Source organism: Chroicocephalus ridibundus, chromosome 14 (genome assembly GCF_963924245.1).
Source record: "Chroicocephalus ridibundus chromosome 14, bChrRid1.1, whole genome shotgun sequence".
In the NCBI taxonomy this organism is placed as follows: domain Eukaryota; kingdom Metazoa; phylum Chordata; class Aves; order Charadriiformes; family Laridae; genus Chroicocephalus; species Chroicocephalus ridibundus.
The window spans coordinates 14,407,641-14,433,562 of record NC_086297.1 but is presented as its reverse complement, the minus strand read 5'-3'; the positions used below and the strand labels follow the sequence as shown (position 1 = coordinate 14,433,562).

General features: G+C 50.3%; 1 protein-coding gene across 4 annotated transcripts in view; it reads left to right on the top strand.

Annotated features, from left to right (window-relative positions):
• The window catches only part of DNAH9 (dynein axonemal heavy chain 9), a 226,683-nt gene that overhangs the window by 8,337 nt on the left and 192,424 nt on the right, over positions 1-25,922 (top strand). For 2 of the 4 annotated variants that reach the window (XM_063352546.1, XM_063352545.1), the window contains exons 5-19: positions 2,928-3,139; positions 3,336-3,569; positions 4,849-5,016; positions 7,215-7,331; positions 8,230-8,380; positions 9,404-9,518; positions 11,451-11,519; positions 12,726-12,852; positions 15,369-15,624; positions 16,879-17,120; positions 19,576-19,711; positions 20,792-20,988; positions 21,079-21,503; positions 23,159-23,381; positions 25,698-25,864. In XM_063352546.1, the coding sequence (XP_063208616.1) occupies positions 2,928-3,139; positions 3,336-3,569; positions 4,849-5,016; positions 7,215-7,331; positions 8,230-8,380; positions 9,404-9,518; positions 11,451-11,519; positions 12,726-12,852; positions 15,369-15,624; positions 16,879-17,120; positions 19,576-19,711; positions 20,792-20,988; positions 21,079-21,503; positions 23,159-23,381; positions 25,698-25,864 (2,839 nt within the window). Of the gene's footprint in view, positions 1-2,927; positions 3,140-3,335; positions 3,570-4,848; positions 5,017-7,214; positions 7,332-8,229; positions 8,381-9,403; positions 9,519-11,450; positions 11,520-12,725; positions 12,853-15,368; positions 15,625-16,878; positions 17,121-19,575; positions 19,712-20,573; positions 20,666-20,791; positions 20,989-21,078; positions 21,504-23,158; positions 23,382-25,697; positions 25,865-25,922 lie in introns of those variants that run through there. The other 2 variants (XM_063352547.1, XM_063352548.1) reach the window with 2 other exon arrangements.

The window sequence follows — 25,922 nt, the reverse complement described above, 5'->3', positions numbered from 1 at the left end:
GGCAGAGGCGGAGCTGGGCACCCTGTGTCGCAGCAGTCGCTGGTGACCTCTGTTACCTGTGGAGGGGCTGCAGTGGAGGCGTGAGCACAGGAGCACGGCCTCCTGTCTCACATCTGTCCTCGTCCAGTAACGTCCTCCCAGGGTGACAAGGTCTGGCCAGCCCTCCTGACCTGCAGAGAGCAGGTCTGAATGTCCCCGTGCGTACCAACGCTCTCCGTGCTCTCCTGGTCAGGTGGCTGTGGCTGGAGACCTTAGGCTGACAGCCGGCAGGGTGGGTGACCTGCAGGTGGTGGCGTGCGCCAGCAGATCCACCTTCTCCTCTCCCTAATTTTGCCAGTCTGGCACAATGCAGTAAGGCAAGAGAGCTTTGAGCAAAAAAATGCCGAGATTGCATTTCCCACTTTAAGGAATTAAAGATTTTTTTTTTTTCATTCGTAAGAAGAATAATGAGGAAGGATTATTTTCTGCCTGTAGGTGAAGCAAAAATCCACCTTAAAAAATGTGGCACTTTTGAATCAAGCATCATCATCTCTTCTGGTGAACTTTGCTGAGGGGAGTTTGGTCCAGCCAAAGGAAACACTGTAAATTCCCCTCTGTAGTGAAAAACAGTATAGTCCTGCTGCTCCGTCCCCTGTGACCAACCCTCCGTGTCCATCTTCAACCCAGCTGCTCTCTGGCAAGACAAAGCCATTCAGGCTTTGCTTAGCTATGTCCACGCTGACAGATAGCGCTGTCCTTCGTGAGGAAGCATTTCATCTGTTAAGGATCTGTGTCACACTGTGCAATTGATACGGGCTAGAGAAGCACCCCTTACATAAGGAGCCAAGAGTTCATTGTCAGGCGAATTAATGCTTTAAGAGTCTAATCAAAACGCAAGAAATATTTGATTTTAATCCAATTACAGCAATACTAACCCTAATTGGATAATTTGGACTACAATTGTTAATTTCCATTACAACACAGTGCAGAGTTGTATGCGCCTGCTTTTAAGTCTCTGCCCCTTTCCCTGGTGTTGTGCCCTCCCTGCCGACGTGCTGCTGTGGCTGTTGCGTGTCGTCTTTGCTGGGAGGGTGATGTTGATAGTGGGGGTTGTGGGATAATTACTAAATTGGCTAAAAATACAAAAGTACCGCATTGTTCACACATGAAGGAAAAGTATAAAATCAAGAGGCTTCTGAGGTAGAAAACAGCCGCAGCTGGCATGAAGAACACAACACCTGTGGTTCCCTGATAAGGATGCTTGTGAAGCTACATGAGGTACGGGGCGGGATGCAATTGTTCCGCGGCTTTACCTTATGATGTATAGCAGATACGGGAATGGGATGATACCATGAAACAGATAAGCTGCCAATTAGCTGCCCGCTCGATACTCGCAGCCAACATTTTGTCAGATTTTGATGAAATGCTGTCCTTCGTGCGAACTTTGCTCATTATAATGTCATTATAATACCAAAACACACCTCCATCCCAAAGCCTGCCCACCTCCAAGGTGCGACCACTCCTTCTTGAGTCTGCGCCCTGAATTTCTTGTAAACTATACCTTTAATTGTGAAGCGAGAGAATTTTACACCAAGCATAATAAAAGTATGTAGGACTAAAGTCACTCAAACTCCACCTTGAAGATAACAAATAGTATAAAAATAGCCTGAGGGAGGGGGGATACCCAGGGAAGACACCATCGCGAAGGATTCCATCGCTGATTTCTGGGATCCGTCGACAGGCTGAGCCTTTCTTCCCCCCCATGTAAGACTTAGATTATACCGAGTGCCTTCTCGGGAAATTTAGAAATCTCTCTAGAGAATGTCTTTCCTACATTTATAGCCAGGCTGTATCGTTTATAACTTTGTCGCACGTTGTGTATACTTTCATTTGCACGTGCTTTGCAGACAGTGTATTTATAACGAGCAATCCTAAGAACCTGTATATCTGTTGTTTAAATAAACTGCACTGTTTAAGTAGCCGGTCGTTTCGGTTTCTCACTGAACGCGACCAAAGACTCGAGAGAGGCCGTGCTAGTTCAGGAGCACGACTAGACTGAAGGTGCAGCCCACTATTAGTGTATCCAAATCGTAATAGTTTAATGCATATTAAAGGCGATTGGACTGATAGTGCTGGATTGGGCATCACTCAGAATTGAAACCCAGCCGCACCTGGCCTCCCGCCTCGGTGAGGAGTGTTAGAACGCAAGGGGGTTTATCTTCTGCCAAAACCGCTTTGCCCCTTTCACGCAACAGGGGTTTCTTCTTCTTTGGTCTTGGGTTTTGGGGGTTACTTTTACTTGCATTCAAGCACTTCCATCACTTCTGTTCTCGTTGGTCCACAGGTTTAGTTGCACAACGATCACCTGGTTTTGTTAACGCTTGCGCTCTGGGATAATTTTTCAGCATAAAACCACACAGCTGTACAAAGCTAAGCTAAAGTTTTCACCTGGTCAGACATTCATTACTTTGCTGTTACGGCCAGGACAAGTGGACCATAGTCACCTGCCCACTGGGCAAGGGGCTGCTATAGCCAAACCTGAGTTAAATGAGCTCAGGCAAAGCCCCGCGATGCTCCATCGCCTGCCACACTCTATAGCCAGGCCTGTAGCCTGCTTATAGCGATGGCAGCACTGTATTTTCGGTGCTGCCGGGCATGATCCCCGCAGCTCGTTTGGCAATTGTCAACTCAGCCTCTGCCCAAAGCCCTGTCCTAGCACCGTGTCCCTTGCCATTGCATCGGTTTACTTTCAGCTCTCGTTACTGCCGTAGGTAAGCAATGTTCAAGGGTGAGCAATCTTCAGCACGCAGGTGAGTGAGCTTTGTGCTTGTCAGGACTGTGTTTTCCCAGGCACGTTTCCATCCGGCAAGGTGAGGCCAGCATCCAGCTCATCACCCAGCGCACCAAAGCTTGGTGGGTCTTACCTCTTCTCCCATCTCTCAACACAGCTTTGACCGAAGCTCAGGACATTCACCTGCACCTGACACCCCTCAAGCGTCACTTGGAGGACATAGAGAGGGTTGAGTTCAGCGAGGTGAAGCCTTTCCTGGCCCCTCTGCTCCACGTGGTGTGTTTGATCTGGGTCACCTCCAAGCACTACAACGTGCCTGTGCGGATAGTAGTGCTGCTCCAGGAAATCTGCAACCTTCTCATTCAGCAGGTGGGTGGCCATGATGCCTACATTTGCCAAAGGAAGTTTTTTAATGAAAGTCTCCTCTGGCCTCCTTTCCCCCATCCTTCCCTGGCAAAGCGATTCTTAACTTGAGAGGTAGGTTCAAACATGTTCAGTGCAAGAAGTCACCATTTTCTGTGATGGCAGAAGTGATCTCTCAGGTGTGATTTTTTTTCTCTTCTAGGCCCTGGTGTACCTGTCTCCAGAAGACCTTCTGAAAGGGGAGATGGAAGAGAGCCTGGGCAAGGTGCAACTGGTGCTCGGCATCCTGAATGCGTTCAAAGAGACATTTGAAGAGAGAAGGGAAAAACTGCACACGTATTATGAACCAGGCCAAGAAGTGAGGGAGTGGGGCTTCCACGCCACAATGGTGTTTGTGAGACTGGACAGCTTCCTGAAGAGACTGGAGATGGTGGAGGTGAGCCTCTGGTCTTGAAAAACATCGCAAATGTTCAGGAGAGCTCTGTAGCCATGAACTCACTTGCTGGCATCTTCCCTTCCTGTAGCTTCACCTGATGCCAGGGAATGGGGCCTCTCTCTTTGCTGTTAGGTCTCCCGTTACAGCAAGACTAGGACCTTGTTTTACGGTGTCCTGCACAGTGTATGTATAAGCTACGCAGTTGTGTCCTTCTGGTCAGGTTGTAGGTGTGTCTTTTGCTCCCCAGAGCCCTGCTGGGGCAAGAGAATGGGGATTACTGGGGGCTGTGGTTTCCATGGCTGTAAGTAAAGCAATGGAATCTCATACTACTCCTGTTGCCATCAGAGACACCCTCAAGCTGGGTCCTGCCTGACTTGGAGGGGCTACATGCTTCCCTTGAGGCTGGGCACCACTTGGCTGTGCCACATGGGCCTGGGGAGGAGCGGGGACACGTTCCTCATCAGGTCATCCCTTCACATCCTAATGGTCTGTGCAGCTGGGGTGCTGTGGCTCAGGGGTGTCCCTGTTTGCCGAGGCTTGTCACTGTGAGGTGGTCACCTGAGGCAGGGACATCTGGTGTCATCCCTCAGGCCAGCATGGCCGAGGGCTCCTCAAGCTGGAGGCGACATTATTCCATGGAGAGCCCAGAGACCACAGGCTGACAGCCACTGTGGAAACCTGTTCCACAGGCGCTGTGTGTACCTGTTCTCTCTCAGGCAGCGAACGGCACACGTTCATCTACTATCCACACACTTCCGAAGTGAATCTCTTTGTTTATTGTTGCCACGTTCCCAGCGTGTAGGGTCGGATGTGCAGTGTACACGCTGCCGATGTTTGCCTATCCAAAGGAAGGTCTGGGTTGTTTTACTCCTCCTCTTGTTCTCTGCAGTGGGGCAGAAGGTTTTACCAGTTTAAACACACTGTATATTTTTATGCATTCTTTAATTAACTGCGATTCTTAGCTATGGTGGGTAACCATATCAGGGTCTCGTATGTTGCTTTGGGTCTGTCCTCTAAATACCCTTAAAAGCAGTTTGACAGTTGGCATAGTATTTCCAGTGGCAGCAGCAGGTCCCACTTACAAGCACTTATAAGTGTTATAAGCAGCCATTGATGCCCATGGCAGGCAGGATCTGGCTCCCTGCTTCCCATTTGTGAGCACCAGCGGTGTGCTTGAGGTCCTCTGTCACGGCAAGAAGCACAGCTCCGTGTTGTGACAACTGTTGTCATTTTCTTTTGTCAACATCTTAACCTGCGTGTGCCTCCATTGACTTTGAAGGATCTCCTGATGACAGCCTTGGACCTGATGAAGCTGGAAAAGATTGAGTTCAGTGGGATTAAAGGGAAGGCCCTGGGTCAGCAGGTGCTGGACATGTATGAGGAATTCCAGGAGGCGTACAAGGTGTTTGCAGAGCGAACCTATGACTGTCTTGACCTGACCAACATGGTAAGTGGAACAAGCTTGTGGAAACGCCAGCAGCATGTGCGTGTTTCCAAACCAGCAGTTTCCTCTGTGATGGAGCCCTGGCTCGTGTGCAGTCCTGCCGACTTCTTCCCAGCTCCTTCCTCCTTCTGATCTGTCACTGTAAGGAAGAGGGACCTGCTGGCCTTTCCTGCAGAGATTTGGGAGTTCTTGCACGTCTTGCTAGTTCAGGCCCTTAGAGCGGTGCAGCTGGAAAATCTGAATTTCCATGCCTTTTACACAAACTTCCTCTGTACACAGTGCTTGCTGGGGTGTACGAGCTGTACCAACATCCACGTCTCTTTGCTTTCCTGCTCTTGGTACCTAGCTTGCCTGATGAGGGCCAGCTCAGGTAACCTCCGGGGATGTGTTTGCTTTTGTCTAGTTGCACACGTGACGTGTGTTGCTCTCAGAATTCAAGGATGCTGTATTTTATTATCAGTAGTGCTTTAATTAAAGGAGTATTCCCAGCCCTTTGGGTCATGGCTCAATGGCCGTCTGGATCCCAGATGCTCACACCAGTAAGTGTCGTACAAGCAGGGCAAAGCAAAGGTGTCATGGTCCTCCTTATGGTCTATTCAGAAACTCCCGCTCTTGGCTTTGACACCGAGCAGCGTAGCCTGGGTGGGCTATGAAGGAAGGGTGAGAATGGCATTTCTGATGGTTGTGTCTGATCTCAAGATCTTTGATTTCTTCTGCTGCTTGTCCTATTTGCCTTGGGGTCAGTTTGCTGCATCTAGTTAGCAGGACATAGTTAGGCCTGTCCGTGATCTAGTGAGGGAGCGCTGAAACCGGAGTGGCCACGGAGAGACTCCGTGGTGAGGAGCTCCTGTCTCACACCGCTCGTGGAACAGCGGTTCATGGCAGACACCCAAGTGGAAGGTAATCCTGGGACAAAGCCCTCCCTCCAGCAGGCTCCTGCCTTGCTCCCTATAGAAAGGGCTGTGCTGGGGTGGAGGGTGGATGGACTGGTGGTGGGAGACGGGGCTTCTGTGCCCTTCCTTCTGGTCTTGGGACCTGTCTGATCTTGGGACCTGTGGCGATAGGCAGCTTGTGCTTTGCTTCCTGTAGTTCCTGGAACATCTCTGCAGTGAGTGGCATGTCCCCGGTGCTGCCTGGGAGGATCTTGCTGGAAAGCTGCTTGTTCCATGTGCTTGTTCCCTCCTTCAGGAGGGAGGGCACAGAAAGAGCGGTGACGGTGGCTCTGCAGGAGCTGGCTTAGTTTCAGTGACCCCGTGGCCTTTTGTGTGACTCTGAGTCACGCTCGTTCTTTGGTGCTTGAGTTTTGTGCCCTCTGTGACTTTCTAGAGCCTCTTGTTTTTAGCTAAAACATGGCATCTGGTCCTGCTGGAGCTCAGCAGTGATAATAGCAAAAGCTGTTGCCTTATGCTCTGTCCTTTCAGAAAAGAGAAACATGGCCTAATTTTTAGTGGCTTTGTCCAAGGTAGGACAGAAGCACTGAAGGCCCCCAGTTTGTCAAGTTCAGTCTTTGATTTGGGCTCTCTTACCTGTAGGAAAACAAACCTAGATTTTATGCTTGAACTTCAAAGGATTTATTACAATTGGAGCAAAAAAAGGAGTGCCAGAAGATGACAGAAATTAGACAAAACTGTTGAGGTTGGAAAGGACCTCTGGAGATCGCCTAGGCTGTGATCAGTCAGGTTAAATATCTCCAAGGTTGAATATGTCCAAAGGGTGGAGACTCCACAACCTCTGGGCAGCCTGTGCCAGTATTTTGGAGCTGCCTTTATTGTTGCCCACTTACAGCAAACTCACAATCAAAACCACAGGCCTGTTTTGGCTTGACAGTAGGTTGGATTTGGAACTCAGCAGGTCCATCTGTGGGTTTTCGGAACAATGGTGTAGTTCTCAGGCCGAGTTGGGGTGGAGAGGGTGTGGAAACAGTCCATCTTCATCTAGGCTGAAATTTGTGCTTGTTTTACTGTGGAAAGCCCTCGGGGCCAAAGGATCCCTCCTGGAGGGCCATGATCTTGGCTGTGGGACAGTATAGAAGTGTCCTCAGGCTCTGTGGGGCTTTGCCATGCTGCAGTGGCTGAAGGTTGGCCAGAGGAGTGGCTCACTTCATGGTGAATAACAAGAGGAGAGATCTCTGGATCACGAGGTTGAGGTACCTTCCCAGTGCCATCTTGCAGCCTCACGACTCGCTCTTTTGCCTTCTGTAGGAGTTTGAGCAAGACGCCTTTGATTTCCACCAGAAAGTAGAAGACATCGACCGTCGGCTGGGCACTGTTTTCATCCAGGCTTTCAGTGATGCCTCGGACTTAGAGCACGCCTTCAAGGTTTGTCTGTCACATCCCTTCTCTTCTGTAGAAGGGAAATCAGGGCACCTACGGTTTGCCTCGGTGAGAATCACCCGGAGGAGCCCAGGCAATCACGTCGGTACAGGCACATCGGTGTTTGCCCATGGGAACGGAGGCGGGACACTGAGACTCGTGGCTTTTGGGCTGCTCTTGGTTAGTGATGCTCTGGCGTGTGGGTCCCTCACAAACTGTCAAGCCGTGGAGCTGGCAGCGGGGTGTTTGCTGAAAGCTCTGGGAAAATTGCCGCTCTTCCCATTAAGACACAAACAGAATAGGCATTGGTTCCATTTTAGAAAGAGTAATCAAAGAAATTATTCAAATCAGGCTTTTGGATGGCAGGAGTTTCACTTGTCTCTGGGAGTTGGAGCAAATTTTGGTTTTTCTAGGATTTCTTCATGAAAACCCTGCTAAAAACGAGGCGATTATTGTTAATATCAATTTGTTAATATTGTTAATACATGGATGTATTTCAGTTTTGGAAACTGAAGGAAGCAAAGCTGTTTTATTTACCAACTAATCCATCTTTCAGAAAAAGGAAATGGTATTTTCTGAAAAATTTCAATGTAAGTGTTTGTAGGAAAGACTGTAGAAAGTGATAGTATTTATATTTCTAAGGTTTTTGAGAAAATAGCAAATTCTGAAGCATTGGAAGAATGACAGTTGGAATATGGTTCAACCACAGAGAAAGTCTGAGCATCTCTGTAATGAGGGGAGGGACTATGTGGAAGAGCAGGGTAAAGAAGAGAAATTCCCTTATTCCAACGTGCCAATCGGTGAAGACATCTGGGCTCTTAAGGAAAATCCCAGTGGGTCTCTCTGCAGGAGTCGGGGTTGTGAATTTTTTCCCCTTTCTTTCCCTCCTTTTTCGCCTCCGCAGTTGCTGGACATGTTCGGGAGCCTTTTGGAGCGACCATTAATCGCTGCAGACGCTGCTGACAAATACCCTGTCCTCATCAGAATGTTCAACAGTGCCTTGGACCACGCTCGGCTGATCTACTCCAGGCACATCCAGGCAGAGCGGGAGCTCGGTGAGTGGCACGTGCTGAATAAAACTCATTTTACAGGAAATTGGATTTAGATTAATTTTTGGGGGAAAATAATTTGCTTCTTCTAGGGAAACCAAAACTTCCCGAATTGCAAACGTTTTCGGCCGCTGTAGCTCCTAGTGGAAACAGAAGTGCCTGGGAAAGCTCTGTTGGTATTTAAGCAAATAATCTGTTGGTGAGAAAATAGCCTTTTAAAAATATGTATATGTGGTATGTGACTGGGAATAAAGAGACATGCTGAGCCTTTTCCCCCGCAAGGCTGCGACAGGGGGTTTCTCTCCACACTTGGGTGCTGCCTCAAGCAGCCCACGGGACTTGCAAACCCGCTCATGTGCTCCCCGATATGAATTTATTGCGTTTCCCTTTTAATGCATTAAAGGCAAAATATACGAGTGGGACTTAGTAACCAAGAGTTAATAAGCCTTTTCCAGTTTTTTTATTTCCCGTGAACATCGGCACAGGAGGGAACGGGCAGGCCCCTATCAGATTATGAGGATTAGAGTGTGCCTTTTTGAACAATAACCCTTTTACTTGCCTCAGAAAGACTGTACTGGAGCCAGGCAACTCCAGAAGAGGCAGTGCTGCTGGAACCAGTGCGGGTTATCAAAGGGAATGGAGAGATTCATGGAGAGCAAGTTCATCACTTGCTGTGAATTTGAGGGGTGGTGTTCTGTGGGTGTTAAGACAAGATGGTCAGAACTAGCTCCTGGTCAGAAATCCCTACTTCAGTGTTTGTGGGGAGCCGGGAGTGCGTCCCAGGCAAAGGATGCCTCTGTGGCAGCTCTGGTTCTAGCACATGCTGGGCTTCTCCTTTGATCTCAGTCCTTGTTCAAGGTCCAGAGTCACTGGGAGACATGCCCTGGTCACAGACCTACGTCAGCGTAGCAGATGCTTGGATTGAAGGAAGGAAACTGAGAAATCAGAGCAGTTGAGTTGCTTTTGGTGTACCTTTGGGGTTACAAGTGCAGTGTTCAGTCAAATGCTGTTTCAATGTGCCCTTCGCAGGATCCCCCCCTGTGCACAAGAACATGCCACCAGTAGCTGGAGCGCTGGGCTGGGCTCGAGAGCTGCGAGCACGAATCCAGGTGCCATTTGGTCACTTCAGGAACATCCCACATCTGTGAGTGTCTGTTCCAGCTAAGTTGCTTTATGACCATCTTGATATCTTTTCTCTAATCAATCTGATTTTCTTTCTGTGTTGAACGTTATCCCATGGTTATAGCTGAAATAATCCTGAGTCAAAGAGGCGTGAAGTGATTGCACCAGTGCTTTTCAGCTTCCCTGCGATCATTTTTTTTAAGAAACTCATTAGTTGGATTTGTTTTGAGGTGGTTAAGAGGCACAGCGGGATAGTACGTGGGCTATTCAGCTTTCAGACGTAGCCCTAGGTTGCAATTGAAAGAGGTATCGAAACTTTTCCCACTGTGATCCCACTCAGCCTGTGCTGCAGGACCTCCCTGGGAGCAGTCCAGCCCTCGGCATCATCCCAGCTGTTCTGGCATCATCCCAGCTGTGAACGGCAGAAAGGGGCTGGACTGAACTCATCTAAGATGAATTGATGGAGCTGAACTGATGAGGACTTGGCTGGGCACTGGCAGAAGACAACTTGCTCAGCGTTAAACAAAGGAATAGTCTCCCAAGATCAAGGGAAGAAGCTGGTGCTGGAATACCTATTGCCCGAATACTTGTTATTGTGGGTGGTCTTGGAGAAACGTGACCCCACGCTTGCAACGGCCACATCTCATGGCACCGTATGAGGCAGTGTTTAAGAGCCCTGTGAGCAAAGCAGTGTTGGACTTTGGACAATTGAAGGTGCTCCAGGGACCGCACCTTGTGTCTCGCAGGAATAGCTTTGCTTGTGCTGGACGGGATTCTGAGTAAATGGATCCACTTTTTTGATGTGCTTGACCAAAATAAGCCATCTCCATCGCTGTGCAGTGCTTGTAGCCTTCTCTTGCGCTGTACTGCCATCAAGTAACTGTCTTTAAGTGCACAGTTTTTCTGCAGCAATAAAGACATCAGCGCAATGAAACAGGCTCTTGGAACGCTCCCAGCACAGAGCCCGGGTTACCACGTCTGGTTGGAATCTGAATGGCCAATTTTGTAAACCATGAAGAAGGACCCAGATCTGCATTTTGCATTGATTTTCTTTCCTCTGTTTAGAACAGTTAGTAACATGCCCTGCAGCAGGGGTGACAGGATGCTGTTCCCTACGTGCAACTTGAAAGGGAAAAAGGATTAAAAAGGAAAAACGAAGATGGTTTTGCTGTGATTTGCTTGGGGGTTTCTTTACTTCTATAGGGTTTGATCAGCAGTTGCCCAGTGCTGACTGCTCAGGTGCTTCCCTTGCTAGATTTTGTTTAAGTTAATTCAGATTTTGTCAAAATGTCCTCCAAAATCAGCAACCATTTTCAGGAAAGCTTGGAGAGTAGAGTAGACTAGAATAGAATATTTCAGTTGTAAGAGACCTACAACGATCATCTAGTCCAACTGCCTGGCCACTTCAGGGCTGACCAAAAGTTAAATCATCTTATTAAGGGCATTGTCTACACACGTCTTAAACGCTGACAGGCTTGGGGCATCGGCCGCTTCTCTGGAAGCCTCTTCCAGGGTTTGACCACCCCCTCGGTAAAGAAATGCCTTTGCTCTTCCCTAACCCCTATGGTTTGAGGGGCACAAATTTGGCACGGCAAGGAGCTGCATCAAGCAGGAGCCACGTGCTGCTTCCTCCTGAGCCTCCTTGACCTTAGGAGGTGCTGGCTGGTAAGCAGAGGTCGCTGTGCTCCGTGCAGATACGGAGCGAGAAAATTCCTCCAGCACGTGGTTCCCATATCGCAGGTTGCCATGCAAACACCTGGGAAAGAGCGCCCTGGGTCTTGGGTAGCCTTTGTGCGGTGAAATGATTTTTGGTGACGTAGCGGGGATGAAATCCAAGGTCCCCGGTCAGTTATTGGCCGCCTGCAAACTGGTGGGTGATCTTGGGGAGGAGTAAACACAGACTACAGCCTCCCAGAGCAAAATGTAACGCTGAGCTTGTCTGTTGTGTTACCAGCTGCCTGGACGCTCCTGAAGGAAGAAGGGTGATACAGAAGTATGAAGAAATGATCCAGTTGCTCAACAGGTAAGTGGTGGCTCAGGCAAGGCTGTAGCTGTATGAAAAACCGTTCTCCTCCTCTAAGCCACCTTCCAGCACGTTTGCCAGCCCAGGGCCTGCCAATGCCCCTTTCTAATTCCCTCTGAATTTTCTGATGAGGGAGGAGGAGGAATCCAGTTGCTATACACCACGGCCTTTCTCTGATGTCTTGAAATGGGAAGTTTGCGTGGGACGAATGGGAGCCGTGCAGCCTAGCCGAAATGTTGAAACAAGCTTCTGCTGGGTGCAGAAGCTGCTGTGGTGGAAAACCTGGGCTGACTACAAGTCTCAGTCCACTCACGCCCATTCGCAGGGTGTATTTACAGTGGCTGTAATGTGCATATTCCACAACTCGGAGCAGGATTCACTGCCCTTTACTTAATTTCTTACCATTTGATGTTAAATCTGAACTGTTCATTCTGGGCTTCCCCTTGAGAAGAGCCACCTCCCCAGGAAGGAGATGTCTCTGCAGGGCCTGCTCTCCGTCAGCAACGAAGAGAGCTGAGATATTGAGCTGCTGGGTGCTGCAGGGCAGTTGGAGGGAGCCCTGGTCTCTGAATAATTGTGGTACAGCCTTTCGGAAGGGACCAGACCAACAGAGGATCCCGGGTGACTTCAACAGGGATGGTGTTTTCTGGGCGACATTTCCCAAAGGTGACAACATGATTCAGAAGGGACTTTGTTGCGTGGGTGGTTGGGACTGTCCGTGCCATGCAGGGTAGCAGGACCCCTGTTCAGCCCCCTGTGTTTCCATCCCCAGTGGTGGCACCGAGCTCTCAAAGAGCTGAATTTCCCTGAGGCTGACGGTCTCTCTGCAGTGACTCTGAGAGAAGTGAGGGCAACTACATCCACCCTGGCATTTGTCTGGGTTTAGGCACCCATCCTGCTTAGACACTTTTGGAAATGTCCAGTAGCTGGTTATCTGTTACTTTAGGCTAAATGCTTTTGCAAGGGTGTCTCCAAACCTGAATCCTCTGCTAAAAATGGTACTTGAGAGAGATCTTTGCCCTCCTGACGTGATGCTGTCACTGGTTTTTGGGTGTTTGTCTTTGAAGCCACGTTGTTTATGGATATGATGTGGATGGGTTTTTAATATTCCTTCATGTTCTTCAGTCCTCAGAAGTGGACTTGGCTTTCATGCCTTGGTCTGCTGGCTTGGTAGCTTCGTGGTAGATGTTTCTTTTTTTCTGGCAGGTATGAGGAAAAGCTCTATGTAGACTGGTCCCAGACAGTCTCTGAAAAATCGCAGTACAACCTCACTCAACCGCTCATCCGGCGAGATCCAGAAACCAAACTGATCACGGTCAATTTTGATCCCCAGGTAAAAAACGCTGCCAGTTAGCTTTCCTGCCTGCCTGCGGGCATGTCTCCAGGCTGTGTCCCACTGTGCACGGGAGGTCTGGTGGGATTGGTACTAGATCTGTTCTGCTGACGTCCGTAACATCAATTTACCATCCTCTTTGTGGGCTCTATCTCCTGGTAAAATATCAGGATTACAGTTTAAGCAGAGCACGTTCTAGTTAAAGCCAGTTGCAGAAAGTCCTCAAATAGCCAGATGTTTAACTGGTGTCGCTGTCTCCAGACCAGATTTGATACTGGTGTGGGGAGTGTTGGGGCATCATCTACAGAGATGTGTTTGTTATGTGTATCTGAAACCTGACTTTCCTGAAAGGCTACAAAAAACCCAGGAATGGTTTGTTTTGTTACCCCAATATCGTGGCTGTTGGATTTCCTTTATTGTGGTGCATGAGGCTTGTGATAGATTTAAGATCTTTTCTCTGTCCCCTAGAGCTCCCCTAAATCCTGTCTCCAGCACAGGGAGGACTGACTGTCCGCCTTGCCCAAAACAGAAGCAGGGGTCCAAGCCAGCAGCATGCCCAAATGGATCGAAAGCTTCTGGGGCCTGGTGGGAGTCAGGGTCTGTCAACTGTAAAAACGCCATTTGCTGGGGAGGCGCTGAATCTCGGGGGCCTGGGAAAGGTTGGCATCAAAACCTTCCCCTGTTCCCTTGGCATGCTGCTGTTAAAGGAAAGAGTTTAGGTTTTAGAGCTCATCCAAGCTTAGCCCTCAGTCAAAGGATTTGTCCATCTCCTTGGAAGCTCCCTTGCTAATGTGGGGAGGGATGTTCTCCACCCTTCACCCTGGTGACAGTGTTTGGAGCCTGTTGTGTGCTGACCATGCCTCTTCTCAGCTCCAGACTTTGAGTGCTTCTGTGCTGCTCTTCTCAGCTTTCCATTCTGAGGACTGCCCGATGTCCTCGGGTGCCTGCTTTAGCAGCCTCTTCACACCCTCCAGAATCACAGGAGCTCATCATTTGGCCTAGAGGAACAATCTGTTTGCAACCCATCAGCATGGAACAGTCTTCCAGAGCTCACCTTCCATGGAGGACAGGGAAAGAGGGGAAGACACCCTTGACCCCATGGTGGGGATGTCCCAGATGCAAAGAAGGGAGGGGAGCTTGGTTCTCTCTCACTTGCCTTCTTGCTCCCTCAGTCCCCTGGTTTTCCCTTTCCTCCCACCCCATCCTTCTTCATCCACCTTTCCAGAGTGCCCTCTGCACCCTTCAGCCCTTCCTTCTTTCCTCTTCTTGTCATCGTGTTCATTGTCACTTTAGTATTGTAAATCTCTGAGTGTGTTACGAGTTATCTTCCTGACTTGCAGTGTGTGTTCCTCCCCTTTGCTGTCCCTTCAGAGGGGGTGTGCTTTCCAGGTGCCTTGGCCAGTTCTGCTGGATAACATCCAGCTTTCCAGGGCTCTGGACAGGGTTTTGGCTAACGTCAGGCAATGGTGGAGGGGTTTCGGTAACCCCTGCCTGTCACCCAGGGCAGTGACAAAGGCTCCTGGCCATGCAGTCCCCGCCCTTGTGGCTTCACCTGCTTCTGTTCATACCTGCAGCTCTCCAGTTTTCCTATCGAAAATAGGGGCAGGGAACTGGGACTAGAGGGACCAGAGAGAGATTTCTTCCCCGTGTCGTCACAGGAAGGGATGACAATCTGTCAAGGTAAGGGAAAGGTGATTTTTAGGGAGCTGCCCCCCAAGCTCAGCCGCAGCCAGGAGTGGTCCTCACCCTGCCACTGCCCATACAACGTGCCGAATTTCTGTAACCCCCTCAACACCTGCCGTCCCAGGAGCATTTTACCTCTCGCTAGCCACTAAACCGAGTGACGATTTTTAGTCTTAGAAGTGGCATATCGCACTGGAAGACGTCGCTGCTCCCTTTGTTGCAAGGACTTATTTGTACTTGGGTTTATAATTTAATAATCCCCCTCAATCCAGTCCCATCGCAACTCAAACGTGCACTGGCACTGAGTGCTCTTGGTTGGGCTGGGAGAAGTCTCCAGCAGAAGTCTTTGGTGGAAGGTGGCCATAGGAGGATTTGATTCACTGGGTTTGGGGCCATGGTATTATTTTTTTATTATTATTTCTTTAATTTTTTTTAATGCCAGTCAGCTCAGCAAACCAACAGAACGGGAGCCATTTTATCTTTCACTTAGGTAACTGCTAAGCTCCGCTTGCGGGCACAGTATTGCTGAAAGACTCCATTGATGTGGATAGCTGAGAGGACCGGACACCATCATGGCTTTTAGAAGCTGCATAGAGTTTCCTGGCTGGGTAGTTAACAGAGCTGTCTGTCTTTGGTTGGGAAGAAAACCAGAGGCAGAGATCAATGGGAGACAGATGATATGGACTAGGAGGTGTTCAGGCCCTTTTCGGAGTGTTCTGCTTTGTGAATGAAACAGCAGGAAACCCCTAAGATGCTCAGAATTGATTGGAGAGTGTTGGCCAGAGAAATGGGGAGGATTGTCCCATGTTCAGCTCTCTGCTTTGTTTCTCCAGCTGGTTTCAGTGCTGAGGGAGGTGAGCTACCTCTCTGGCAGCCAGATGGGCTCTATCCCGCCAACGGCAGCAGAAATCTATTCCTCCAAGGAATCATACCGGCAGATGGTGGCCAACTTGGAGCTGATGGTGAACAGATACAACAAGGTCCTGAAGACAGTCCTGGAGGTCGAATACCCTCTAATACGGGGGCAGCTGTGGGATATTGACTTGAAGCTGAAAGAGGCAGAGGAAACACTGAACTGGAAGATGGAGGGTGAGCTGGCTCTGTGTTAGGGGGAAAGAGCGCGTGCACTTGGGTCTCATCAGATTCCCCCGTGTGCCCAACCTCCGTCACCTGGTTCCCGGCTGCAGTTCCCAGCAGGGCAGGGGACCCTCTGGCAGAGCCAGCTCTGGGGAGGTGAAGGGCAGCCCCCAGCTTGCCTGCTCCTTTCCACGTTCCCTTGATCTGCTGGGGCTGTGGACAGGATCCTGCTCCCGCCAGGTTCATACTGGGCTTTTTGGGAGAAGGGACTGCCCTGTAAGCAGTGCTGCCAAGGAGGTGGCAAGATCTGGGTTGGCAAGAGCTGGCAATGCTGGGGTTGAAGCATCTGCTCGCTGACTGTGCTGACCCCCCTGTGCCAGCCCAAGTGACCCGCTGCGTGCCCGTGTCCCCGAGGCACTCCTTTCTCACCCACTTGTGCAGGGGGTGGGAACCCTCGGCCCAGCCATCTGGCACTGGGATGGACTTGTCCCAGTGAGAGCAGGGCCACCTCGTTATCTTTTGCAGAAGGATGAAGTACTGCAGCCAGAGGTGGGCTTTGTGCACTGTGACTTTGGGATGATTCAGCCACTGTTCTTGCTTGATCAGTTTTAACTGCGAAGCGGAGAGGAGGAAGGCAGTTTCTTTCCTCTTGGTGAAAGCAAACTGCTCACAGGTGGAATATATATTTCTGTCATCAGGCTTGTGGTATGAACAGGAACAAGTGTCCTCCCTTGGGAAGATGCAAAGCAGAAGTCCTCACCTCACGCTGAAAAACTCTTTCTCCATTGCACAGTAAAGATGAAGGGATTTTGCTGCAGGTGAACCTTACGTTCCCTGAATCTAAATGCAGCCCTTGCTGGGGCCTGGGGCTGGCACAGCCCGCGTTAGGGGTAGGGTCCCTGCTCTAGTGGTGGTGGCAGGGACACGCAGCCTGTTGTACTCCTCCTCCCCATGCTGCTCTCTCCGGTAGCAGTCAGTGGGAGATCAAACCTGGGTAGAGGGAAGAGGGAACTGCCAGACCTCCCTGCGGTGGTGGTACTCCTGGCAGAAAGCAGAGGCTGTAGCTCTCTGTACTGGGACATGGTGGGGTAGGAGGGAGCTAGAAGTGGCTCTCTTGGTTGAGATGGTAAGTCTGTTGCGTTAATGGTGGGTGAGAAATACATGAGACCACGGGGAAGAAGTCAAAGCCTGGTTTTAAGGAGGGTGCAGAAGACCTTGGCCCATCAGCTCTCAAAACAAGTAGTCAATCGTCTCATTTTTTACCAGGTGTCTGGGATCACATCTCCGTGGTGATGGCTGGTGTTCATGACCTCGAGCGGAGGATACAGAAAGCCAAAAATAATGTTGAAGAGATCCAAACCATCGTGCGATCGTGGGCGCCGCCCATATTCGAGAGGAAGGATTGTAAAAGGGAATCACTGCTAAGCCTAGAGGACTGTCAGGACCGTCTGGAAAGGCGTTACAGCCTGATCAGAGAGTCTGGGCAGAGGATCCATTCACTGGTGGAGGTGAGGGGGGACCTTCCCCAGGGGTTTGTTGGCTCTTCACAGGCTCTGTGTGTCTCCGCTCTGGTGAAAATATCCACAACTGTTTCACCTTAAGATTAACTCCTTTAATTCATTTGAAAATCTTACCCAGTGTGAATTAATGATGGCTTTGATGAGCACGCTGGCATGGCTGTGTGGTGCCGGGCTGCTGGCTGGGCACCGCTGGGCACCCAGTTCGGGGCAGGAACAGGAGCCGCTGCAGCCCAGTGAAGGAGTCTGGCTCCCAGTTCTGGCTCTTGTGGAGCCACTAGAGGGGAGTCGTGCATCAGACTTTGGGATCCTGCTCAGAGAAAAAAAACCTCCGAAATATTTACCTGAAAACAGAGAGGCATCTGGCTGTGGCTGACCTTTCTGTTTCAGACTTGTTGTCCCTCCGTGGGAGCAGGAGGTGACGCTGACGGTCCAGGGAGAGGCTGAGCGACAGGAGAAAAGCTACTGTCTGAAACCTTGGTGCTTTCCAGCGGCTTTGCCAGAGCTGGGAGTCTTTGCAGGCCAGGAGACAGCCCAAAGCTGCCTGGAGCGAGGTGTTAGGCAAGTCGGGGACAGCACCTTGGCCTGAAGGGAGATGGGTTTTAGATCCAGCCCTCTCCTGAGGGTCACTGTCTGGTCTTGGACTCTGGACACTGAGCTCTTGCTGCTCACCTTACCCTACTGTCTGCAGCCAGCCCTGGACATCTAACCCCCTTCTCTACACTGAACTCATGGTGCGGATTTTACCGTGCCCACGTTGTTCTGCTGCCACAGCTGTAACAGGCTCAGCCACTTCCAGCTACCACCCAAAAGACCATGGCGCTTCCCAGGTTGGCCAAGGAGAGTGTGGGCTGTGGTCGTGGCAGGAGGGCTGGCACCACTGGTGTGGTGGCACCACCAGTGCTGCTCACAGGGGCAGGACTGCAGAGCAGAACGTAGGTCCTGGGGAGGGAAAGAGACCGTGGCCCAAAATAGGGTGTCCCCATGCCTCTGTCCTGCTGTGCTGGTCAAGCCTGGAGGAGCAGCAGCAGAGGAGCAAGAGCTGGTCTGCTGGGCTTCCCTCAGTTGTTCAAATCTTCCTGAGGGCAGGTGAGTCTTGGGGCTGCTGAGAGCAGCACAGCAAGGGCTGGGTACGTGCACCAACAGGCAAAGGCAGGACAGCAAGATGCTGGCTTTCATTGCCCTTCTTTCACCAACCTGAGGCCTCTGGAGTAAAGGCTCAGTGAAACACCAATAACAAGTGGACATTATCAGAAACAAGGACAGAGAATGGTGAAGAGAAGCTTGTGCTTTCAGATGGATGTTCCCACAGAGTTCGTTCCTTATGAAGTTCCCCTTTCTCTCGTGTCAGCAAAACATGTCCGGGGTGAGTCTGCAAGGGGCCAGAGCCCTGGCTTGCTCTGTTGAGAGTTGAAGCACCCAGCTCTGACGTGTCACGTTGGGGAGCAGCAGCTTGAGAGTGGCTCAAGCCCAGATGGCAATGCCGCTCTGGCATGTGTCCCATGGCAGGACTGGGAATGGCACCCTCTCCTGTGCCCCCATACATGGAACACCGCCAGCGACAACCCCCCAGCAGGAGGTGCTGGGTGTTGATTTGTGCTCGCTGCAGGCTGGACCTTTTTTTTTGTTGAGACCATGCCTGTGTTGAGAGCCGCTGGCAGGCTTAGCAGAAGGAGCCCTCAGAGGCATAGCAAGGCAGGGGACAGGATCCCGGCAGAACCTGGGAAGCTGCTGGGAGGTGCAGGGAGTGGGTACAGAGCCTGGCCTTGTGGGGATGGAAAGAGGAAACCCAGGAAGGATGGGTCCCTGCTGTGACTCGGAAAACTCCGGATTTCCTGGCTGGGAGCTTGCCTGGAGGAAGGGAACGCAGTAAGTTGAGGAGGGAGCTTGTTAGCTAACCCTTTGTCTTCAGATCCTAGTCTTTGTTTTCACATGGTTTATTTAAAAACCCTCTATTGAATTTAAAAGTTCTCTGGTCTTGAGATGGCCATTTGTAGGGCAGAGGTGTAAGCAGTCCACCTTGAAGGTCCCATCCGCTCAAGGTGACATTATACAGGCCACCAGGGCTGGGTCTTCGTGCACTGGGATGAGCCCTGGAGACCCCTGAGTGCTCCCTGCCCCGGGTGTGCAAAGCAGCCTGGAACCCTCTGACCTCGGAGAAGAGGGAGGAGAACATGTCCTCCCTTAGCAGAGCTGCTGAGCCTCTTCTGCACTCCATTTTTACCTTGCAATTATTTTGAGCTGTTTCAGATGACAAAGCAGCTCCTTGACAGAAGGAGCAAATTGTGGCCATGCCACCAGCAGCAACATCCGTCTGTCTGGTTTCCCACCCCTCCACAAGGCTGGTACCCATATGCTCACTGGCATCAGTCCTTATCTGTGGGCAGCTCTCTTGTAGGACAGACTCAGCCCTGCTGTTTTTGAAGGCGTCTTCTTTTTCTTCCAGGAAAACCAGAACCTCTTACTTGCAGACCCAGCATCTGATGTCTGGAAGGCGTATGTGGATTATGTGGATGAGATAGTCCTCGATGGATTCTTCACTGCCATCGAGGGCTCGCTCAAGTACCTCCTGGAAAACACAGGTGACTGCCGGTTCCTCTCCCCTGGTTGTGATGGCTGCTTCAGTCTCACCAAAGGGAGGTTTCTGTTTTGTGCTCTCCCTCATGCCCAAGAGTTGCTTTCTCCTTCCTGGCTTTCTGCTGTCCCTTTGCACGGTCTACAGCAGGTGCTGGGGGAGCCTCCAGACAGGGCGGGTGCCTCCATCCCCCACTCACTGGAGCAAAGCGTTGCGCGGGGCGGGGATAGAGACAGTTGTACACTGTTTGCAGGGATTAATGGACAGACAAAATTGAGGCGTCATCCCAAGTCTGTGCTTGGGCATCAGCCATCTCCCACCCTCCCATGCACAAGGCATCGAGGTGACACAATATTTGTTTGCGGAGAGTCTCGAGAGCCGATTCTGCTGATGAGAGGCGTGAAAGAAAAACCTCAGTCCCTGAGCATTACTCCAGTGAGGAGATGAGTTCAGGAGTCACTGAATCAGACCTCCTGCCTAAGGCTACTGTGGGGGTTCACTCACTCTGCTGAGAGCAGCTTGTGTCCAGCTAAAGCACGTCTCCAGGAGCACTTCCCTCCTGGATGTGGAGGCACACTGAGTTGGAGAATTGCATCCAGTTCGTCACCATCTTGTTAAAAACATGCACATAATTTCACATTTGTATTTGGCTTTGGTTTCCAGTTGCTGGGTTTTTTTCATGCCTTTCTCCAGTAAATTAAAGAGCCTCTTGGTTCCTGTTGTTTTTCTCCTCTGCAAGTACTTATGCACTGTAATTGTTGAGCTCTCAGACTCCCTTTTGATTAGCTAAACAGCCTCGTCTCTTTAAGTCTTTCCTCCACAGCATTTTTTCTGGTTCTTAAATCACTTGCGTCTCATCTGTTCTCCAGTATCTCCTGCAGGTACCAGAACATCAGCTAGTTGGCCAGCATCTCCTCCGTGTTGTGTGCAGACACAATGTCACTGGACCCAGCGAGTGGGGGTGTGTGATCAAACCTGTCTGGTGTCACTGTGGGGCATGTGTGCATCTTGTGGTGGGAAGTTGGTGGCTCAAGATCACTTTTCTCCCTTTGAAAAAGATCCTGGCATCTCTGTTCCTCCCTACCAGATCCCACGGCAGGGCTCCCTCCGCTGTTTGAGGTGCAGCTGGACTTGGTGATCCCAGATTTAATATTTCGTCCCTCCTTGGACCCCGGCACAAATGATGGCTTCTATGACATGATGGAAAGTCTTCTCAATGACATCTACCGGATCTCATCGTTGGTGCCCAGGCTGGCTGAGCACAGTGGCTTCCCCCACTACCAGGTCGGTGGCTGTGGAGCTCCCTCATGCCGCGGGGCAGTGAGGAGGTACCACGCTGCTCCTGCATCACTGTGCTCTCCTCTCCTCTCCTAGGCTGACATGGAGGACATGGCTGATCTGGCCGACATGCGCCATGACCTGATGGGACGAGTGCAGGCTGTGATGACGGCCTGCTGCGATTACCGCAGTGCCTTCGACCATTACTCCTACCTCTATGGGGACGACAGAAAGGAGTTCTGCCGCCAGTTCCTCCTCTATGGGCACATCCTCACCGCTGCAGAAATTGAGGCCCATGCAGAGGACGGGGTCCCTGAGACGCCTCCCACGCTGCAGCAGTTCAAAGAGCAGATCGACTCCTATGAGAAGATCTACGAGGAGGTGAATCGCATTGAGCCCATCAGCATCTTCCAGAGCTGGATGAAAGTCGATGCTCGGCCTTTCAAGGCGTCCTTGCTGAACGTGATTAAAAGGTGGAGCTTGGTGTTCAAGCAGCATCTCATGGACCACGTCACGCACAGGTAAAGGCTGTTCCTGCCTCCTCTTCCCAGGACCTGTGCTAACCAAAGCGGGGTTCTCTTGTCTTGGCTGGGCTTTATCGTTTCACACTGATAACCCGTGGGCAAATACAGGAGCAAGAGAAGGGGGCCCGTGCTGCACGCCAACCCCATCACAGACCCTGTATCTTCCATCCCTTGGTCCCTGCTGGGAACTGGTACGGCTGAGTGTGTGAAGTGGAAACAGTTATATGGACTTGATACCGTTGACAACCCATGAGCCGCTCCGGGGACCCGCTGTGCGGTGTTAGATAGGCCGTCTGTTTGTCTGTTCATCCTGATCCAACTGATCTAATCTCGGCGAAGGCTCTGTGCTTACTTTGTTGAATTTGATATTAGCCATCAGTAAAGCTGCATTAATGCCATGAGATACTTGCTCTCTTTCTAAATGCATTGGTCTTTCGAGTGCACTCTGCGTTTAAAAAAAAGAAAAAAGGAAAAAGGTAATTCAGGTTGCCTGGCACGAGCAGTCGTGGGGAGGGAGTTTCAAGGTTAGAAAAAGAAGGAGTTTTGGACGTAAGTTTTGAATTAACCTGTGTTCCCTGCTCTGAATAGCTGCTCAGTCGCCAGGTCTGTGCAGGATGATGCGTCGGGTGATTTATCTAAGTACCTGCAACTGAAGGATGTCATAGGTCTTGGATCCTTGCAAAGAAGTATTTACAGATACGTAGTAGTGAAGGCTGCTGCGTGTGGCGGATGATATGATCTTTTGTGTTCTTTTCAGCACCGTAATTCTGTTAGATAATTTCTGCGCAAAGAGGTTTTTATGTAGCTTAGAACAGGCATTTAGGGATTCTTATTAAGAGTCCCTGACTCAGCAGGTTAGTCTTTATTAGGTGAAGTATTTTAGGATACCTTTTGGCCTAGCAGCATCCACAGAATTTAAGTGGGCACTTAAAAAGTAAGTGCTTTGAGAAGTGGAGAATGGCTGTGCTGGAAAGGACCAGAGATCCGGGAGCCCATCGTGCCTCTGCCAACAGCACCCAGTAGCTGGTGAGATTCAGAACAGGGTAAGCAGGTAGGGAAACTTCCCCCAGATTCTCTCCTTGTCTGTAACGATTTATAGCTCAAGGACTTTGAGAGACAGGGCCTTTGTATTTAAAGACGTGGATGGATTTTTTTTCCTTCCACAAGTATTTGGTTCCTTTTCTGAACTGCTGTGAATTTTTATCTTCTGCATCCTCCTGCAGCAGGGAGTTACCCTGTGAACTGAGGCAGTGGGGGAAGAAGAATCCCTGTTTGTTGTAGCTTTGCAACGCACCAGGTTCCTTTGAGGATCTTGATTCTTGCATTGGAAGAGACGAGGTGAAAGCCGCCCTTTCAAACTGCCCCTCCCCAGACCACCCTCGAGCTCCCAGGTCTCCATTGTACTCCTTCTCAGCTACCTTTTCTCCAACCTGAGAAATCCCAACCTATTTATCTGTTCCTTGCAGGAAGCTGTACCACATCTATGGATGCCTTCGAGTTGTGGTTCTGATGCCCTCGGCATGGTGCCGTGTGAAGGGCAGGGTTAGCCAGGCTTCCCCCGTCCGCGCCAGTCCAGCTGCCTGGCCTGAGGCTGATCGTTATTTCGATAAGAACTGCCCTCATTTTGTGCTTTCCTGCTTTGTGTTTTGTAGCTTGGCTGACCTTGACGAGTTCATAAAAACTGCCGATAAAGGTTTGAGCAAAAAAGTTGAAAAAGGTGATTATGATGGTTTGGTGGAGATTATGGGCCATCTCCTGGCCGTTAAAGAAAGGCACAGTGTCACCGATGCCATGTTTGAGCCCCTGAGGCAAACCATCGAGCTGCTGAAGACGTACGAGCAACAGCTGCCGGAGGAAGTCTACAGGCAACTGGAGGTGGGTGAAAACTCGTGGTGGACACACCAATTTGCCGAGCAGACGCCAAAGAGAGTGAGAGCTTACGAACGTTGCAGGAATATTTAATACCCCGTTCCCTGTCATTAGAGGGCCTCAGTGGATAGTATTTTGCTATTGTGGGATGTGCCTTAATAGCTCTAAATTTTGGAGTTTTATTGAGATTTTTCTTTTAAAGCAGAGATTAAGCCTTTTGTTATGTATGAAAAACATAGAATTGCCTGCTCCAACTCCCAGCGATTACTCTTGAAAAAAATTAATGCATTTTCAAATACATCTGTTAATTAGGTTGAATTATAATTATTTTTAAATAAGACAGTTCTTGGCAACTGTGGAGATGGGAAGGATAATGTTGGCAGAGGAGTTGCCTTCTCATAGGACTTCAGTCCTCCACTGGCTCTGTAACACCAAATCTGCTTGACCCAGAGGACATCCCTGTGAGCAGGTTATGAAAGTATTTTGGCCACTTTCCACATCTGGCTCTTACGAATCAGATTTATTTTGGGAATTCTTTTTGTTTCTGGGAAGGGGACCATGAGATGGAGGTTAGAAAAGACTGTGTGGTGCCCAGCCGGCCTTGGGGAACAGGAGACAAACACTGGCAACAGCCAAGATCTTACAGTGGAGACGCGTGAGGCTACATGCTGCTGGGTACCCTGTAGCCGGGGGGTGTTGCGGGCAGAGGGCTCTGTGGGGGACACAAGGCCTACAGGAAGACTTTTTGGGGAGATGTTCCTGCCTTATGCACCTGTGCAGCAACTGCTCCAGTCCTCTGCTGCAGGCTTGGATGGGAGCTGAGTGGGGTTTAGCGATCCCCTGGTTTTCTGCTTGTGCAGCCGTGATCCATGGGCGGTCAGGTCACCAAATCTGGAATAGTTAAGGGTCCTTAGGATGCCTAGGTTCCTACAGGCTCCCTGAAAACCAGGAGAGCTGCAGTACATGGACGCTTTGGCTGCTGCAGCAGCTTCAGTCCTGCGGAGAACCCGGCTCAGCTAATCCCTCTGCTCGAGGGCTGCCTGTTTGGTGCCTGTTTGTGCCGGTACGTTCTAACAACTGATTTATTTTTCTGATAGAAGAAATGAGAGATGCAGGGCGGCCATTCAGATGCAGGAGATAGACAACAAAACAGGTTTGTGATTTCTGGCAAGTGACAGCAACACGCAGTTGAATGATTAATTCACTCCTGTTACACGGCAGAAAAACCAGAAATAAGTTCCTCTAGGTACCGCTCCCTCCATGGCCATGGAGATGGGTGGGCTGGAGCTGGTAGTTTGCGTGAGAAAGACAAGGAAGCAGCCTCATGTGTGCCCTGCTGTGGTCATGGATAGTGATTTCTATTGAGACTGGAATATAAAGTGCCAGAAAGAGACCCCTGGGGAGGGACTGGCCCCGCTCTGGCCATCTCTGCTGCCTCCAGGTTGTTTCCCTTCTTTCCGTAGTGTTGGTGGGTCTCCATTAATCTCCTCAACTATGTGAACTGGGGGGAAAAGAAACCCAAAGTCTTTCCTGTAGGTTTGCACAGTACGTGGGGAAGTGTGCCCTCTGAGAGCTGAGCACTGGGATTTGAGGACAGCAGAGCCCTTGGCTGATGTCAGTGTCTGGGTTGAGGATATGGCCCAAGAAGCCCAGTGAGAAGACGTGAAATCCCTTTCTGAAGCAAATCCCAGGTACAGATGGTGGATCGTCAGCAGTGCTGTGCACTTGCGGCTTGGATGCAGAGCTGAGAAAAAAAACCAGTCTTATTTAGTACTAATGTTGTGTACGCAGACCGGAGGGATTTGTCCCAGAGAGCACTCTAGAAGTCCTTCTGCTATAACATCTTCTTCTGCTCCTAGATCTGGCAGGAAATTTCCCAGGCTCTGTTTCTTAATTAGCTCTGGGAAGCTGGACAATCTGATGAGCTTGCATCGGCAGCCTGTCCTCCTGCCTTCAGCTGCTCCCAGCAGGCTCTGGGTCCCGCTGGGCTTGGGGTTTGGATCACTGTTCTCTCTCGAGCGTTGAACCATCCTGGGAGCCCAGAATCTAGTCTGGGACCCTTCTTCTGGAGTTATTGTACGTGTTTTTACAATCAGAATAGTCAGGTATAAGGTCTCAGTCTTCATTAGTCTTCAAAATTTTGAGTAACTGATAAGTTTTATCCCGAATTGTGTTTAGCCTTTGCATCACAACAAAACTTCCTTACAGTTTTAGAGATGGGCTCTGTTGCTTTTCCTGTTCTGCGATTATCCATAAACAGATCGGATGCATCTTACATCCAATAGCAAATAGTGCCTACCAGCATTTCCACTGTGCTTGCAGGAGCTGCCAGAAAAATGGAACAATATAAAGAAGCTGGCAATAGCTGTGAAGCAGCATGTGGCTCCTCTGCAAGCCAACGAAATGACAGTTCTGCGCAAGAGCCTCGCGGCGTTTGATGTTGAGCAGCACAGATTCAGAGAGCGATTTCGGAAGGAAGCACCATTCAGGTACGGGAAAATTATAGCATCAGAGAAGCCTCGGGGAAAAAAAGCTTTATGGAATCAT